The sequence below is a fragment of the Emydura macquarii genome, unplaced genomic scaffold, assembly GCF_026122565.2.
Source record: "Emydura macquarii macquarii isolate MOO-44397 ecotype Brisbane River unplaced genomic scaffold, CSIRO-AGI_Emac_v2 contig_1644, whole genome shotgun sequence".
In the NCBI taxonomy this organism is placed as follows: Eukaryota; Metazoa; Chordata; order Testudines; family Chelidae; genus Emydura; species Emydura macquarii.
The window spans coordinates 21,955,485-21,970,762 of record NW_027131781.1 but is presented as its reverse complement, the minus strand read 5'-3'; the positions used below and the strand labels follow the sequence as shown (position 1 = coordinate 21,970,762).

At 37.6% G+C, this 15,278-nt stretch overlaps 1 protein-coding gene across 1 annotated transcript in view; it reads right to left on the bottom strand.

Annotated features, from left to right (window-relative positions):
- UNC13C (unc-13 homolog C) overlaps window positions 1–15,278 on the bottom strand; it is a 325,566-nt gene that overhangs the window by 189,269 nt on the left and 121,019 nt on the right. The window contains 2 exon segments of the mRNA XM_067555862.1: window positions 9,836–9,977; window positions 14,454–14,681. Of these exon segments, the coding sequence (XP_067411963.1) occupies window positions 9,836–9,977; window positions 14,454–14,681 (370 nt within the window).

Sequence of the window (15,278 nt, the reverse complement as noted above, 5' to 3'; positions counted from 1 at the left end):
ATGGGACCCCTATTGTGCTAGACAGCATATAAACATGTAGTAGGTAGTTCCTAGCTTGAATAGCTAACAGTCTAAGGGGGAGATTTTCAAAGGCATAAAGGAGAATTAGATTCCAGTTCCCCTTTGTAAATCATTTCCTAAAGAGGTGAGGCACACAAAGGAAATATCATCATCATTCCTATTTTACAGATGGGGAACTGAGGCACAGAGAGATTAAGTGACATGTCCAAGGTCACATACAGTCAGTGGCAGAACCAGGAACTGAACCCAGATCTTCTAATGCTCTGTCTACTGCCTTACCCACAAGATCATCCTGACTCTTATTTTTGTTTAAACAGTTGATGTCTACTCATTATTAGTGAAAGTAGCTGTTTTAAAAAGAAATTATCATCAGATTGCTAAATGTAAGGCTTACCGCTAAGCATGCAAGTGGGCCCCAGTTATGTCTGTGGGGCTACTCATGCTGAAAGTTAAACATGTGCAGCACTTTGCTGAATTAGGGCCTAAGAAATTAGTTTTAAAAGGAGTAGCATTGGCATATAAACCAGATGACACAGTAAATTGCAAGAAAGGTTTTGCAAACCCAAATGCAAGTACAAACAAAGCAATCAAGAATATTTCCTCAGCAAATCACTTTCCCCTCTCCACATACATGCATAGAGTAACTGGAGAATCATAGAATATCAGAGTTGGAAGGGACCTCAGGAGATCATCTAGTCCAACCCGCTGCTCAAAGCAGGACTAACCTCAGCTAAATCATCCCAGCCAGGGATTTGTCAAGCCGCAGCTTAAAAACATCTAAAGATGGAGATTCCACCACCTCCCGAGGTAACTCATTCCAGTGCTTCACCACCTTCCTAGTGAAAAACTTTTTCCTAATATCCAACCTAGACCTCCCCCACTGCAACTTGAGACCGTCGCTCCTTGTTCTGTCCTCTACTACAATTGAGAACAGCCTAGCTCCATCCTCCCTGGAACCCTCTTTCAGGTAGTTAAAGGCCGCTCTCAAATTCCCCCTCATTCTTCTCTTCTGCAGATTAAACAAGCCTAGTTCCCTCAGTCTCTCCTCATAAATCTTGTGCTCCAGCCCCCTAATAATTTTTGTTGCCCTCCACTGGACTCTCTCCAACTTGTCCACATCCTTTTCGTAGTGGGGGGCCCAAAACTGGACACAATACTCCAAATACGGCCTCATCAATGATGAACAGAGGGGAATAATCAGGCGATCTGCTGGTAATGCTCCTACTAATGCAGCCCAATGTACTATTAGCCTTCTTGGCAAGCAGGGCACACTGCTGCCTCATATCCAGCTTATCCACTGTAACCCCCAGGTCCTTTTCTGCAGAACTGCTGCCTAGCTCGTCGGTCCCCAGTCTGTAGCTGTGCATAGGATTCTTCCGTCCTAAGTGGAGGACTCTGCACTTGTCTCTGTTGAACCTCATCAGATTTCTTTTGGCCCAATCCTCCAATTTGTCTAGGTCACTCTATATCCTATCCCTACCTTCCACTCCCCCTAGCTTTGTGTCATCTGCAAACTTGCTGATGGTGCAATCTACCCCATCCTCCAGATCCATTCATATTATCCATTCATGTTAACTATTTCAGATTCTGCAGCAAAAGTCCTCTTCAAAGAGGACTGACCATTTCAATAATCTATTTTAATTCCCTTTTTTGGTGTTTATTTGTTTCCTTCCTTCCTATCTCTTGCTCTCTCCTTTTTTTTTTTTTTTTTTTTTTTTACATCCACCACATGTATCATAAGCACTATTTCCCCTATATAGCAAACCGCAGAACTCAGTTACTGGGTATTTTATAATAAAATATAAATATTTTATAAAAATAAAAGGAATGTTTAAAGTTCTGTTTGTCTTCTTTCTCTTTCTCCATTTGGTAAAGTCCTCATTATGGACTGTGTGGATGGAATAAAGCATCGAAAACAATGTCAGGATTTTCACAACTGTTGCATCTTTTCTTTGTTAACATACCCTATTCAAGACCTATTATCCCTTCCAAATGCTGCCATTGATTTTGATCCTTCCTCTGTAATATGTATCAATCAGAAAACTGAGAGCCATTTTAATAGTACTTCCAAAATCTGTTTGCAAGGTGAGCTTAAAAACTGATTCCTTCAGTTGAAACTGAAATATAATTACACTTAAAAAAAAACCCCCAAAAAACAAAAAAAAACCCACAAACCAAATAATATGCACTCCACAGTGTTAAAATAATGTTAAGGTTGCAAAATCAAGTACTCAAAAGTTAGTAAATGCCTAAATTAAAGTTGCCCATGCAACGTTAATTCAGCCCCCCTTGTGGATTATGATAGTCTTTAATTATATAATCACATACTATTTTTTCACAGGACACCAAATCCTCTGGGATTTTAATGTTTGTATCTTTATGGGCTTAACTTTTGGAGTCAAATCATGTAGGATGGGATTTTCAGAGACACACATGGCAGTTATGTGCCTCACTCCCAGTAATTTTCACTAACATTTATACCTTTGAAAATCTACACTGTAATATTTGTCATTGTTATCTGACTTTATGCAGAATACCCATAAAACTACCTCTCTAATCACATTTGCACATGATGTGAGTCAGAGTTTCACACATCCTGTGTATTCAGTGCACTCAGTTAATTTACAGAAGGCTTATTCCTTTTGAAAATTACATTTTTAATTCTCAAGATTTTTCTTTATTTAAATCAATTTAATTATTTTATCAGCTGATGAGTGGTATGATTTGAAAACATCACTGGAGCCTAGCTCCCTGGGGTCAGTAAATAGTTACCACTGTAACATCAATAATTTCCACATACTCCTAGTGGCGCCAGTGAATACAGGTATGGAAAGCCATTCTGACCACCACAGCAGTACAGGAGATTCAGGGAAGGAAATGGGTGTCACTGACAAGGATTAAGTGTGGCTGTTGGGCTTAGAAAGAGTATCCTTCATTGTTGATTGTGAGCTTGTTGAACTGCATGGAGGGAGAATGAATGAACAAGACAGGATTGTTTAATTGAAATAAAAATCTTCAGCTGTTTGGAAAGCAGGAGGCATATCAAGACATGCACCGAATTTAGGAGCACTAAGATTTAAACTGTTCAACAGCAGCAATCAGGAAAAATAAAGGACAGTTGTATTTGCATTTGTGAATGCATTCTTTCCTGTTTTGTTATCAAGGACTGTAATTTTCTGAATACCAGTTCAAACTGACAAAAATTAATGAGGATTCTAAGTAGCCTTGATTGTAGACTGACTCAATTGCAATAGATTGGAATTTTTACATGTTGATTACAGTTATTTTCCTTAGGGGTAAAAAATAGAATAAGGGGCCTGATTCTGATCTCATGTGGTTTTATACTGGTGTAACTTAACTGAGTCCTATGGAGTTAACCTTGCTTAAGAGATAAGAATCAGGCTGACGTCTACTGTGAAAATGAAAATTATTTATTTTATTAGCTGATCAGGAAAATTAACATCTTTATCATTTTTATTGGTTGCTGGCACTGTACTGCTGTCTGCACTGGGCAGAAGCTGTGTGGTATTTTTATTAGAGAACTGTGTATTATGGAGCTAGAGATGTGGCTGCTTACTGAAGAAGTTTTAGCATGGAAAAATTCAGGGAATTCAATTTTGGGTTTGTGACCTCTTGTTATCCCAGAGGTTCTGAAAACGAAGGGATTCTAATTCTCTGGCAGATACTATTTTCTGCAAAACAATCCTTAAACTAACTCTGCTCCACCAAGGGCTACTTTCAATCCCACGAAGCATTAGAAACACCACTTAAGTCATGACAATCATGATATTCAGTCACATTGGTACCCTAAATTCTTTATCCAGTAATTTAAATTGGTGAGGAATGGAGGTGGAAGAGATTTGGAGATGTTCATTTGTTGAGATGTTCATTTTCTAAACATGGGTGCTTACAATGAGTAAGTCTTTAATGGGGCCACAGATCACTTTTTAGTGGACAAATCAATGTACATGAGACCCAGCATCAGTCAAGTGTGATGGTAGTGGAACAGCACTTAGTTTAGCAGCGGCCAGAAATGTTGGCCGAATCAGCTCTGAACCTGAAAATCTGAAACATGCAAGAGCTGGACAGGTTCATTTTTTAAAATCAAACAACTTGCCCAATCCCAGTATGGAGACTGTTTGTAATAATCTGATTAAATATATTATTAAGATTTTGTGAGATGGTCTCTTTCCCAAGATTTAGCAGTTAGGGGCAATAATATCGATTAATGGTGTTTTAAATGAGACTCTGATATATATCAGTAGTTGAGCCTAATTTAAACAAACTTTACTGAGTCATTGAAATATGACTGTATTAATCTACTTGTAGGTTTAATTTTGTGCTAAAATATTTCTAGATTGGGTTAATAAACTCTCACAAAACTTGAATGCTTGTGTCTATTAAAATTTAGTCCATCAAATATCTCAAGGGGATATTTTTTCTTAAAAATTTTAACTTTTACCACAGGTGTTGAGAAAGCAGGTAAAAGATCAGCATTCAGTTCAATACATTTATTTGGAAGATTTATGTTACATTATTATACTATTATTGGTGATATCTATAGGGTCCATTTAGAAGATGTTAACAGTGATTAGAGCAGGGTGAAAAATGCAAACCTTAATTCCAAGCTCTAAATGAATTCATTCAAGCTCTGCTCAGACCTTTTTTGTGTCCTTTTCCTATGAACATATTAACTATCTACTTTAGTGATGAACATCCATAGAAAATGTACTTCAATATTCATGCAAGATTGCTTCTTTGCTCATCCAAATGGGAACAGAAAAAATGCCATATGACATAGTAGACCAATCACAAGCAAGCAACAAAAATCCTGTCTTAGAATAGTCACGATCAAACTACAGAGTAAAAAATTCACAACAATATTTGTTAAATAAATACAAATACTGGTCTGCTTGTGATTATTCTGCGAGCAGAAAATAAAGCTACATTTCTTGAATACACTGTCTACAGTGAACTACTTACTCAAGTCTAGTAGAAATATATATTAATTTGTGGAAGCAATTGGCATACATGAGTTAATGGCTGGATTGATGTAATGAGGGCATAAACAAATAAGCAGTTACTGGCCATGTCGGGGGAATAGTTAGTTCCTTACACACAGAGAAATGGATTCTAGTCAAGAAGAGAAGATAGTGGCTTTGGCAGCCTGTGTAGGCAAGAATTTAGCCCCTCATCTATCACTTCTTGGGTAGTCCTTAGTCTCCTGGAACTTTACACATTCTTAGAGAAGAAAAGAAGAAAGCAAGCTTCTCATTCATATGCACATGTGGTACCCATATTGTCCACATACATAGGAAAGTTATTCTTGAATAAAAAAGAGTGATGCTAATATTTTATATACAATAGGGAACATCCAGTAGATTCTCTCTCATAGAATGGGGAGAAGGAGGAAGGGCAGAGATTAAACACAGCTATAAGCCTGAGTGTAGCATATTTTGTACCTTGAATTGAGTGGTTATTCAGTGTCATTGACTGAAAGCTGTTGGATTCCTCAGGGAAATTTGCAATATCCTGAGTGGGTTGCAGAATTCTGTGGTGTTACTGCATAAATGCTATGAGGGTATCTCATAATAATGAACAAGATAATGCGCATCACCACTATACATGGAGTTTCATCAGATAACATTATATTTGTTATTGTTATGTTTTGAAAGGCATTATTAATAACAGATGTAATGGACTGATATAACTCAAAACTGGATGATTCGATTATTATAATTTGCTGCAATTTGCATGTATTTTCTGCAAAAATGATTACTAAGATTATGTGGTTATATAAAGTGTTAGTATTTGCTATTATAACATTTTTGTTACTCTTTTTCATATTTTCATAATTTACTATATTAATATTTTTCACATACATTTGTCTACTAACACCATATAACAACATAACACCAGGTGCGACTAGAATACTGTAGAACTATTGTAAAACCAAAACCTTACCTGAAATAAATATTTCTTTTTCAGTTATATTTTCTAAACTAACCCAGAGGTTCAATTTACTTTTCAAAATTCTTAATTGACTTTTACAATAGTAGGTAAGTACATCGTATCGTATCATACCGTGGCATATAGCAATCCTGATGAGATATGGATTGACTCTGATATAGTCCTTACTAGACACAAACAGGCAATGCACAATATTAAGTGGTACCATACTCAGACTAATGTCATTCCCAGAAAAGCGCTGCATCCAGAAAGCAATATTTCCAGGAAAAAAGTTATCGTGCCTGTTGTGACACTGTATGAAATACGAGTGACCATTTATAATATTATTACCACCAATAATACAAAATTGCAATGAATCTTGTAAGGTATGCCAGGTATCAATGGAAATGTTATGATTTGCTAAATATGGTAAGATTATCTATATGTACGTATCATCTTTGTATTGTAAGTGATGAATATGTGTGAGATATCTAAAAAAAAACCCGAGAGTCCTGTAGCACCTTAAAGACTAACAAATATCTGCGGGCATAAGCTTTCGTGGGCTGCAAGCCACTTCGTCAGATGCATGAAATGGAAATCACAGATAGGAGGTATATATTTACATCCAAGGGTAAGAAACAACAATGGGGAAGGCAAGTGCTAACAAAGTCAATTCAGTTAGAGTAGATGAGGCCTATTCACAACCGTTGATTAGAAGGTAAGAATGTGTGAACAGTGACAATTACTTCTTGTAATGAGAGAACCATTCCAAGTCCCTATTCAGACCCAATCTGATTGTGTCAAGTTCGCATACGAGTTCCAGCTCTGCAATTTCTCACTGAAGTCTGTTTTTGAAGTTTTTTTGTAGAAGTATGGCAACTTTCAAGTCAGCTACAGAGTGTCCTGGGAGATTGAAGCGCTCTCTTACTGGTTTATGGATGTTACCATTTTTTATGTCTGATTTGTGTCCATTTATTCTTTTGCGTAGTGACAGCCTGGTTTGGCCAATGTACATGGCAGAGGGGCGTTGCTGGCACATGACGACATATATTACATTAGTAGATGTGCAGGTGAATGAGGTCCACTGCACCAAGTCAGAGTAGCCTATGAACTTCCCTAACTTACACCTTCTACTAATGGCCCCAAGGAGCAGAAAATACAGCCAGAATTGGCGTATCATAGGGATGGCTTCTTTTCCCTTCAAACAGCAAGAAAGAGGAGTGTTGTAACGCTGATTTTATGCCACTGGAGGAGCTTCCTAGCACTGGGGTGATCCTCCCTGAGCTGGATTGTGCTGCGCAAGCATCCTTACCACAAGGGAAGATCTGACAGCAGCATTTTAAGAAACAACCAAAAAAGCCCCCTCAAAATGTATGCACTTGGCAGCAATAAAATAAAATGTCTGATCTGATCTATTATTGTGTTCAACTCTGTTAGCACTGGGGAACTAACTTTTTATTCTGGGAGCCAGATCTTTGGCCATAATAAGGCTCTTTTGTGCTGCCTCACACCTGCCTCACAAAATAGGTGTGCAGCTGGCTTAACTGGCTGGTGAAAGATTCCCCAAACATGAGGGAATCCTTGGTTTGTATAACAAAACCATAGTGGTTCAAAGCTACCCTTTCTCCCGGCTTTCAGTGGAGATGGTATAGCCAAGGAAAGGAGGTATGGCTATGACATCTCTATGCCTTGGTGATGCCAGCTGCTGGAAATACCTGTTGGATTAAGGGCAGTCAGGATTAAGTTAGAGCAGCCCGAAGGCTTGTCTAATTCATGCTGGAAACTCACTAATTCTCAGGCTGCACCTAGGATTATGGCCCGGAAGGAATGCCATAAAGGCAGTGTAAAGCCAGGTACAGGTCATACACAGCCAAAGTTTGAGGCCTAATATTAAACTATAAATACACTTTTGAATACTAAACAAAATGAGATCAGTTTGCATTGTGCTAGTGAAAGATAAGCCAAGAAGAGATTTTCTCCTTTTCTCTGAAGTCTGTGAAACACATAGTAATAGCTCAGGAAAAATTAAAATGTAGACAAAGTATATGACAATGGGCAAATTTTTTAAATGGATTTGCAAGGAAAGTAAGTTCTGAAATTAGGTAATAAGTAGTTCTATTCAACAGGGCTTTTTCTGTACACAGTAAAACTTTTTTTCTGGTAGGGTTTCATATGCTGTGGAGAACATAATTTATTAAAAATATTTTTAATATAACATATCACTCCAGTGCCTGCCACCCCATTGAAACACAAAGACTGATATTTAAATAAGTAGAACAAACTGGCCATTATAGGAATATACTTTCCATACCCATTATATTAGTGAATGAGGTGACATCAACAAATATAAAGGCAATGTAACATAAAAATATGTTTTGTTAATTAGATAAAATTTAAAACAACATTTCATTAGAAAACCACCGTTAAAAAGGAATTTATTTTAATGGATCTTCCCAGCTGGGCTTTTCTTTATCTGTAGATCCAGAGAATAAACCAAGAAACTGCTGTGCTGAGACAATAAATGTAATGCACAATGTTTTCAAACTATCCCAAACTGCGCACACAGATTATTTTCTTCACAAACTAAAATCCATTCCCTTATCAGCTGCCTACAATATCTGGATCCAATATTGAAATATCACTTACTAAATTAGGGCAGCCATTTCTGTATTTAAATGTTCAAATTGACACCAAGAACAGATTCATGGATGCCTAAGCTCTGATTTAGACTAAATCCCTTAGTTTAAGTACTCCAAGTTTGAAATTGGTCTCTTTAGTTGTTTGTGACAAAGTACACATGTGGTGACACTTCCCCACAAGCCATAGAATCATGGAAGATTAGGGTTGGAAGGGACCTCAGGAGGTCATCTAGTCCAAGCCCCTGCTCAAAGCAGGACCAACCCCAACTAAATCATCTCAGCTGGGCTTTGTCAAGCTGAGCCTTAAAAACCTCTAAGGATGGAAATTCCACCATCTCTCTCTCCATTCCAATGCTTCACCACCCTCCTAGTGAAAATGTTTTTCCTAATATCCAACCTAGACCTCTCCCACAGCAACTGGAGACCATTGCTCCTAGTTCTGACATCTACAACCACTAAAAACAGCCTAGTCCATCTTCCTGGAACTCCTTTAAGTTAAAGGTTAGTTAAAGGCTGCTATCAAATCCCCCCTTGCTCGTCTCTTCTGCATGCTAAACAAGCCTAGTTCCCTCAGCCTCTCCTCATAAGTCATGTGCTCCAGCCCTATAATGAGCTGCAGCGGATTTCCTGTATAAGCATACAGTAATATGTTTTCCTTGGTAAGACCAAGTTTTTCAGACACACTCCTTGGCCCCCTTTTGAGTTCCTTTGTTCTTTATGTTGAGATGATTCTCAGTCAGCAAAGGCATTAAAGGCAAGATTTTCAAAGATGCAAATAGCTGTCAGGCTCCTAACTCCTACTGACTTGCAGTGAGAGTTAGGCATTTATCTGCCATCTGTGCCTTTGAAAATCTACACCTAAATGTCTTAAATCTTTCAAAAATGAGGTCTCTTTTGGCTATATATTACACAGGAAGACAGATGTTTGAAAGAAAATTAAGAAGAATTTATTATCTTAGTGGCTATAATTATTTTAGTTAATTTGCCCCAGCTCAATAAGTTGTTCACCATTAGAATTGACTTTGGGCTGCTCATCCCCTAATGTGAGGGAGTCATAACATAACCAAGATTTCAGTATGCATGTAGTCTTTCCAACCAGATTTGCTAAATTAATGCATTATGAAAACATGTGATATGTACAACAAATATTTACAGATGAAATATTCTCATTCACTATCATTATGTCATAAAGTTAAGCAAAAAACTGTTGCATCTTCTATACTCACAAATAAAATTTTTCATCCCATACTGGATTCAAGTTTCCAAAGATAGTTTTAGTTCTCCGTTTGGTTTTGCCAACTTGTACTGTAACGTATGGATCACTTGAGCCTGTTTTATCCTTAGCTTGTAAACCCTGAGCACAAACCACTGCAACAAAATTAAACAAACATGTTTTACCCCCTCAGCTTTCGTTGTGAAGAAACACGTGACAGTGAACAAAAAAAGGAGAAAATACTCAATATATGGAAAATAAAGGTTAATGGGAAATCAAGGAGAGTGCTGAAGAGACAATCATTTTAACTTTTGTTAGCTGTGGACTTGATGCAGAATTTACTGGGTGTTTTCTATGGCGTCTGTTGTGAAGAAGGTTAAACTAGAGGATCAAAATGGCCCTTTTTGGCCATAAAAACTATGCATCCAGATAATAATTTAACTGCAATAATTTAACCGCACAGTTTATCTACTATACAGTGGATGATACAAAGCAAGTATTTTCTGCACCACAGATTACTGAGATTCCCTTCTAAAGCTGTGGTTTCAATGCAGTGATAAGCAGTGTAATGTTACAGCCCAATTCAGTTCAAGTCTTATGACAGGAAAGGCACAATAGAAAGGTACAACAGGAAAGGCTTTCAAAATTTAAAGAAAGGATTTTTGCTTGCACTGGCAGAATGTTTGCCATGAATTTTGGAACTCAACATGGATATTCTTAATGAGCACTTCTCCCTATCATTCCTCCACAGCATACTTGGGACTAACACAGTCTAACTATAAATATTTTCACAATACTATATAGCATTCTCAGCCACCCAAAAGCCTTCAGTAACAATGGAGAGGGACAGCATACTACACAGAGTTCTGCTTATGAGGAGCTCGAAAGCTTGTCTCTTTCATCAACAGAAGTTGCTCTAATAAAAGATATTACCTCACCCACCTTGTCTCTCATTTAGCTGTGTAAACATTCTTCAGTTTATGATGGCTAATGTATATATACTTCGTGGTAGCTATTAATACATATTACTTGTTTTTTCCCCATAATAATTCGTAATATTGGAAATCTCTCAACTGAATGCAAAATTGTCAAATTGCAGCCCATCAAAACCAGAATAACCTGCAGCATGCAATTGTCATGGCTGCTAACATCAGCAGAGATTTGTTTTATTATTTTGAACATATTATTTAAAACATCTTGATGGTACCATTTAGTTAACATTTCCTGCTGTCAATCACATGGGATAACAAGGCTCACCGTGTACTCAGAAAAGCGACTGTATAAAATGGCACTTTCTTAGTCAGCAGATCTGCTCCCTGTGTACGCTCGGTGTCAAATCTGCTGACTTCAGTGAAAAAGTAAGTTTTCATTACTTTTACTCCTATTACCCCTGTAGAACACCACCGCTCTGGGGGTTCAACTGGATTCGCTTCTGCCTTGCACTTCATTGTTAGAATAAGGGGAACTTTTCAAAGTCATAAATGGCAAGCAGGCGCCCAATTCCCTCTGACTCTCAATGAAGTCACATGCCAGGCTGCCTTTTGTGCCTGTGAAAATCTGCCCTGGAATTGTTAACTAAATTCCAATTGCAGTGTCACCTGTGTAACCCACTTCTTTCCTCAGTTACACCTGTGCAATCACACTGAATGCAAGAGACTTGCACAAGTACAATTTAGAGCATAAACTGAAGATAATGGGGCTATGCAGCAGTAACTGAAGGGAAGATTTGGACTGCAGAATCTTTGTATTTCGTGACAATTCATGAGCCACAAAGGACCCTGTTGGACTCTCAGATCAGGTTCATTGTTTAAGGCTGGTAGTTAGGGAAAATAATAAACGTTCATCGTCTTACTTACAAATTGAATAAATCTGAAGTGGATATAACTGAGGCATAACAAATGTGGAATTATACAATGCGCCATTTTACAAAATAATTTTGCAGAGTGGAATCATACTTTAAAGGGCATATGTTGCTGGCATTCTCTTTTGCATGGAAGGAGACCAAAGAGTGGAAAATCTAAAGCAGACATGATACACAGCTTACTTAAGGTGTTCCTCTGCTGCTGCTGAATTGGGAAAGAGGTGTCCAGAGTTCTGTGGCTCAGGACTAAAGCTAAATAATTCCCTTGCAAAGAGGTAAACAGTGAATTACACTAAAGAAACATTGTGCGTAATGAAGCACAATTCCCAGGTGAGGTACAAGTCTGCCCCTCATACCCCAAATTATTAGGAGCAATGGAATCTGCCCTCTGCACCTTGCAGGAGAGGAAAGGTGGTTTTGTTGTACAGGGTCTGGACCTGGATTCTATTTCCAAACCAATTAACCTATATTTGCTTCAGTTTCTCCATCTGAAGATAGGGATAATAATGCTCTCTCACCTCACAGAGTGATATGGCTAAATCCGTTAGTGCTGTAAGCACTTTGAGCTCTTGAGATGGAAGGTGCTATACATGCGTAAAGCACTATTATGGGTTTGTATGCTGCCTACCATGATGAGGCGAAGATCTATGAGTGGGAATCCCAGGTGCCAGAACAAGCTCAAGTAATAAGAAAGCATTGTTATCATGATATTGTTGTTGTTGTTGTTACCCTTCCAGAAACATTTAATTTGTATAATGCAAATCTCTGTATGTTGGATGTTAAAATCCACAGCTGTGTGCACAGAGGGCTGTGTTGCAGTCCCACCTCCCTAAAGGATGTTTAAAAAGGTTTGCTCTCCACTTCTCTTCTGGCTCAGCAAGCCTCCTCCTGCATGTCTGCTTAGATCCTATTTTCTCCTCCCAGCCTGGACCACTTAACCTCAGTCTCTCCCCAGCCTCCTCAGCCTTCTCCTGACTGCCTGTAAACACTCTCGCCTTCACAGCCCACTGTAGTCTCTCTATTGATTGCAATGGGCTCTGGATCAGGCCCCAGGTCAGGACATGTCCAGGCAGATATGACTAGAGCTTTGATCTCTTCAGGCAGATCTCTCAGACTCCATTCAATCAGTTCCAAGCAAGGAAAGGAGCCATCAAGAAAAGTTGCCTCTCTTTTCCTGTGGGAGTTCTAGTTCTGTGCTCTGGCTATGTGAACTAGGCAACATTCATCTAATGGCTCTGATTCTGCATCATTAAAGTCCAAAGGAGTTTTGCCACTGACATCAGCGAGAGTCGGATCAAGCCCTTAATGGTTAACCTAGTTTTGTACCATCTGGTGCACAGATTTTTGAATCTATCATCTCAATCTACCCAGTGGGTAAAGTATAAATGGATTCACATATTTCCTCAGTAACACGTTAAGATAATTTCACCACTCTATGCTGGCTGTGCAGTTTCACTTAATTCACAGACATAAACAGTAATAAGGACATTCCATCCTGTGTCTCACAGCACTATGCATGTATTTGGTCTTTCTTCCACTGAAGAAAAACAATATGTGATCATAATACTATTGAAGATGTATTGTGAACTACATTAGAAAAACCCAACATATTGCACGTAAAGAACATCTGTCACAGGGGACTAAATTAAACATAGCAGTTTAAAAGTTGATCAGTTGGTAAAAAAATATATATATATATACATATACACACACACATATACACACACACACACATATATATATATTCACTGTTTCACTAAAACATGCATTAATGCTTAATAAAAAACAAAACTTTCATATTATTTTATCGTAATCACAAGTGGGTGGTGAAAGCTGGAAAGGGTTTTAAAGCTTATCTTCTGATCCGCTATGACAATACATCGAAATCCTGGAGAGGAAGGTAATGCATGATTCACTTTTAATATCAGAATATGGATTATTTTTTTAATGACAATAAAGTTAAGTTAAATTAATGTTGAATCTAATCGAATTCAAGGCCATTTAATATTTCACATCACTAGCTTTTAATTTTTCAGTCTTGTAGTTAAGTTGTTATTTCATGCACTAGTATCATATGCAAGGAGGTCAGTTATATTTAAGTTTTCTGTGCTGATATTTGAATTATGAAACTAAAAAATATAAGCAATACATTTCTGGTTCCTCAGCTTTAATGCAAACTGGGAATATTTGTGAGCACCCAGCCAAATTCAATGGTTAAGAACAGTTAATAGCAGTTTTGAGCAGATGTGCTAGACAAAGATCACTTAACTGGAACACAGTCTTATTCAAGTAACAAAAATGGATGGAGACTCTCATACCAAAGAGATTGGAGTTATTAGCTGAGGTGTTCTTAGCATTTCAGTAATTAAAAACCCATCAAAGAGATCATCAAACTATAACACTTACAATTGATCAATATTAGGAAAATCTCAAGCACAGGAGGTGCTGGTAGGAAGCAGAACAGGTGAAAAAAGAACAGTTAGTTATCCTCCCATCCTAAAATAGGAGTTATTTATGTCACAGAGGAAATACACAGTTATTTTACTGACACGATCTACAGAGACTACGGGATTTTTCCTATTACTCAGGCTTCCAGTTAATATGCTGTTGAACCAACCATTTATAGATACCCCAGAGAAAAACTTTAACATGGAATTTCATCTTAGATTATATATACACTAACTCATAACAATAGGACTGGGGAGGAAAGAGTTAGCTTCTACTAGAGTACATTTCAATGTGAAATTTCAGTGGGAAAAAAAATCCTCACCTGTGATGGTTATTTTTGCTGACCACTTGGATGTCCCATCCAACACACTTTGTTTTGCTGCTTTTGTGTATTGCACAAAGTCTTCTTTGGAAATCTGGAACATTTCCTGGATCATTTCAAATACCTCTGGCCTATTCCTCTCTCTAATCTTCATTCTTTCCTTCATAGCAGTAATAATATTCTGGGTCTTATCTTCTGCACCATGTTTAGAACTCTTCTCTGCTGCTCCTGAGTTTAAAAAAAATAAAGTGATCAATGTATTCATAGAAACATTGGAGCAAGTGACACATCACATTATCATGTTTGGTTTTCACTTCTATAACCCTAACCAATATTAAATACAAAGGTGGAATGCAGCTCTTCCAAACATTACATACTAGAATGTAAAGTGCCATCAAACAAGAGAAATCGCATTTGAGAACTGTTGTGCCATCCACTGTGATGTAATTCTCTATACTGAAGGTTAGGATTTTAATTTTACCTGAGATCATACTGATAAGTAGAGTATTTCATATTTTGCAAAACCAGGTGATGAATTAGTCTTAAGTGGCCATTATAATTGAGAAAGAATTTACTTCAAACGAACCTGTGGTGGGGAAAATGACTGTCTATATTAGAGTTCGCAGGATCTGACCCTGTACTTCACCTCCGTCACAAATAAGCTATATTTCAGTACTGTGAATTTTAATTATTACTCTTTCAGATACTTTAAATATTACTCTCCCTTTCTGAGCACTTAATACAATAGCATTTATATTTCCTTCTTTTTATAGTTTCTTTAGTGATTAATTAAAATTCTACCTTAGGGAAACTGATAAAAGAAGC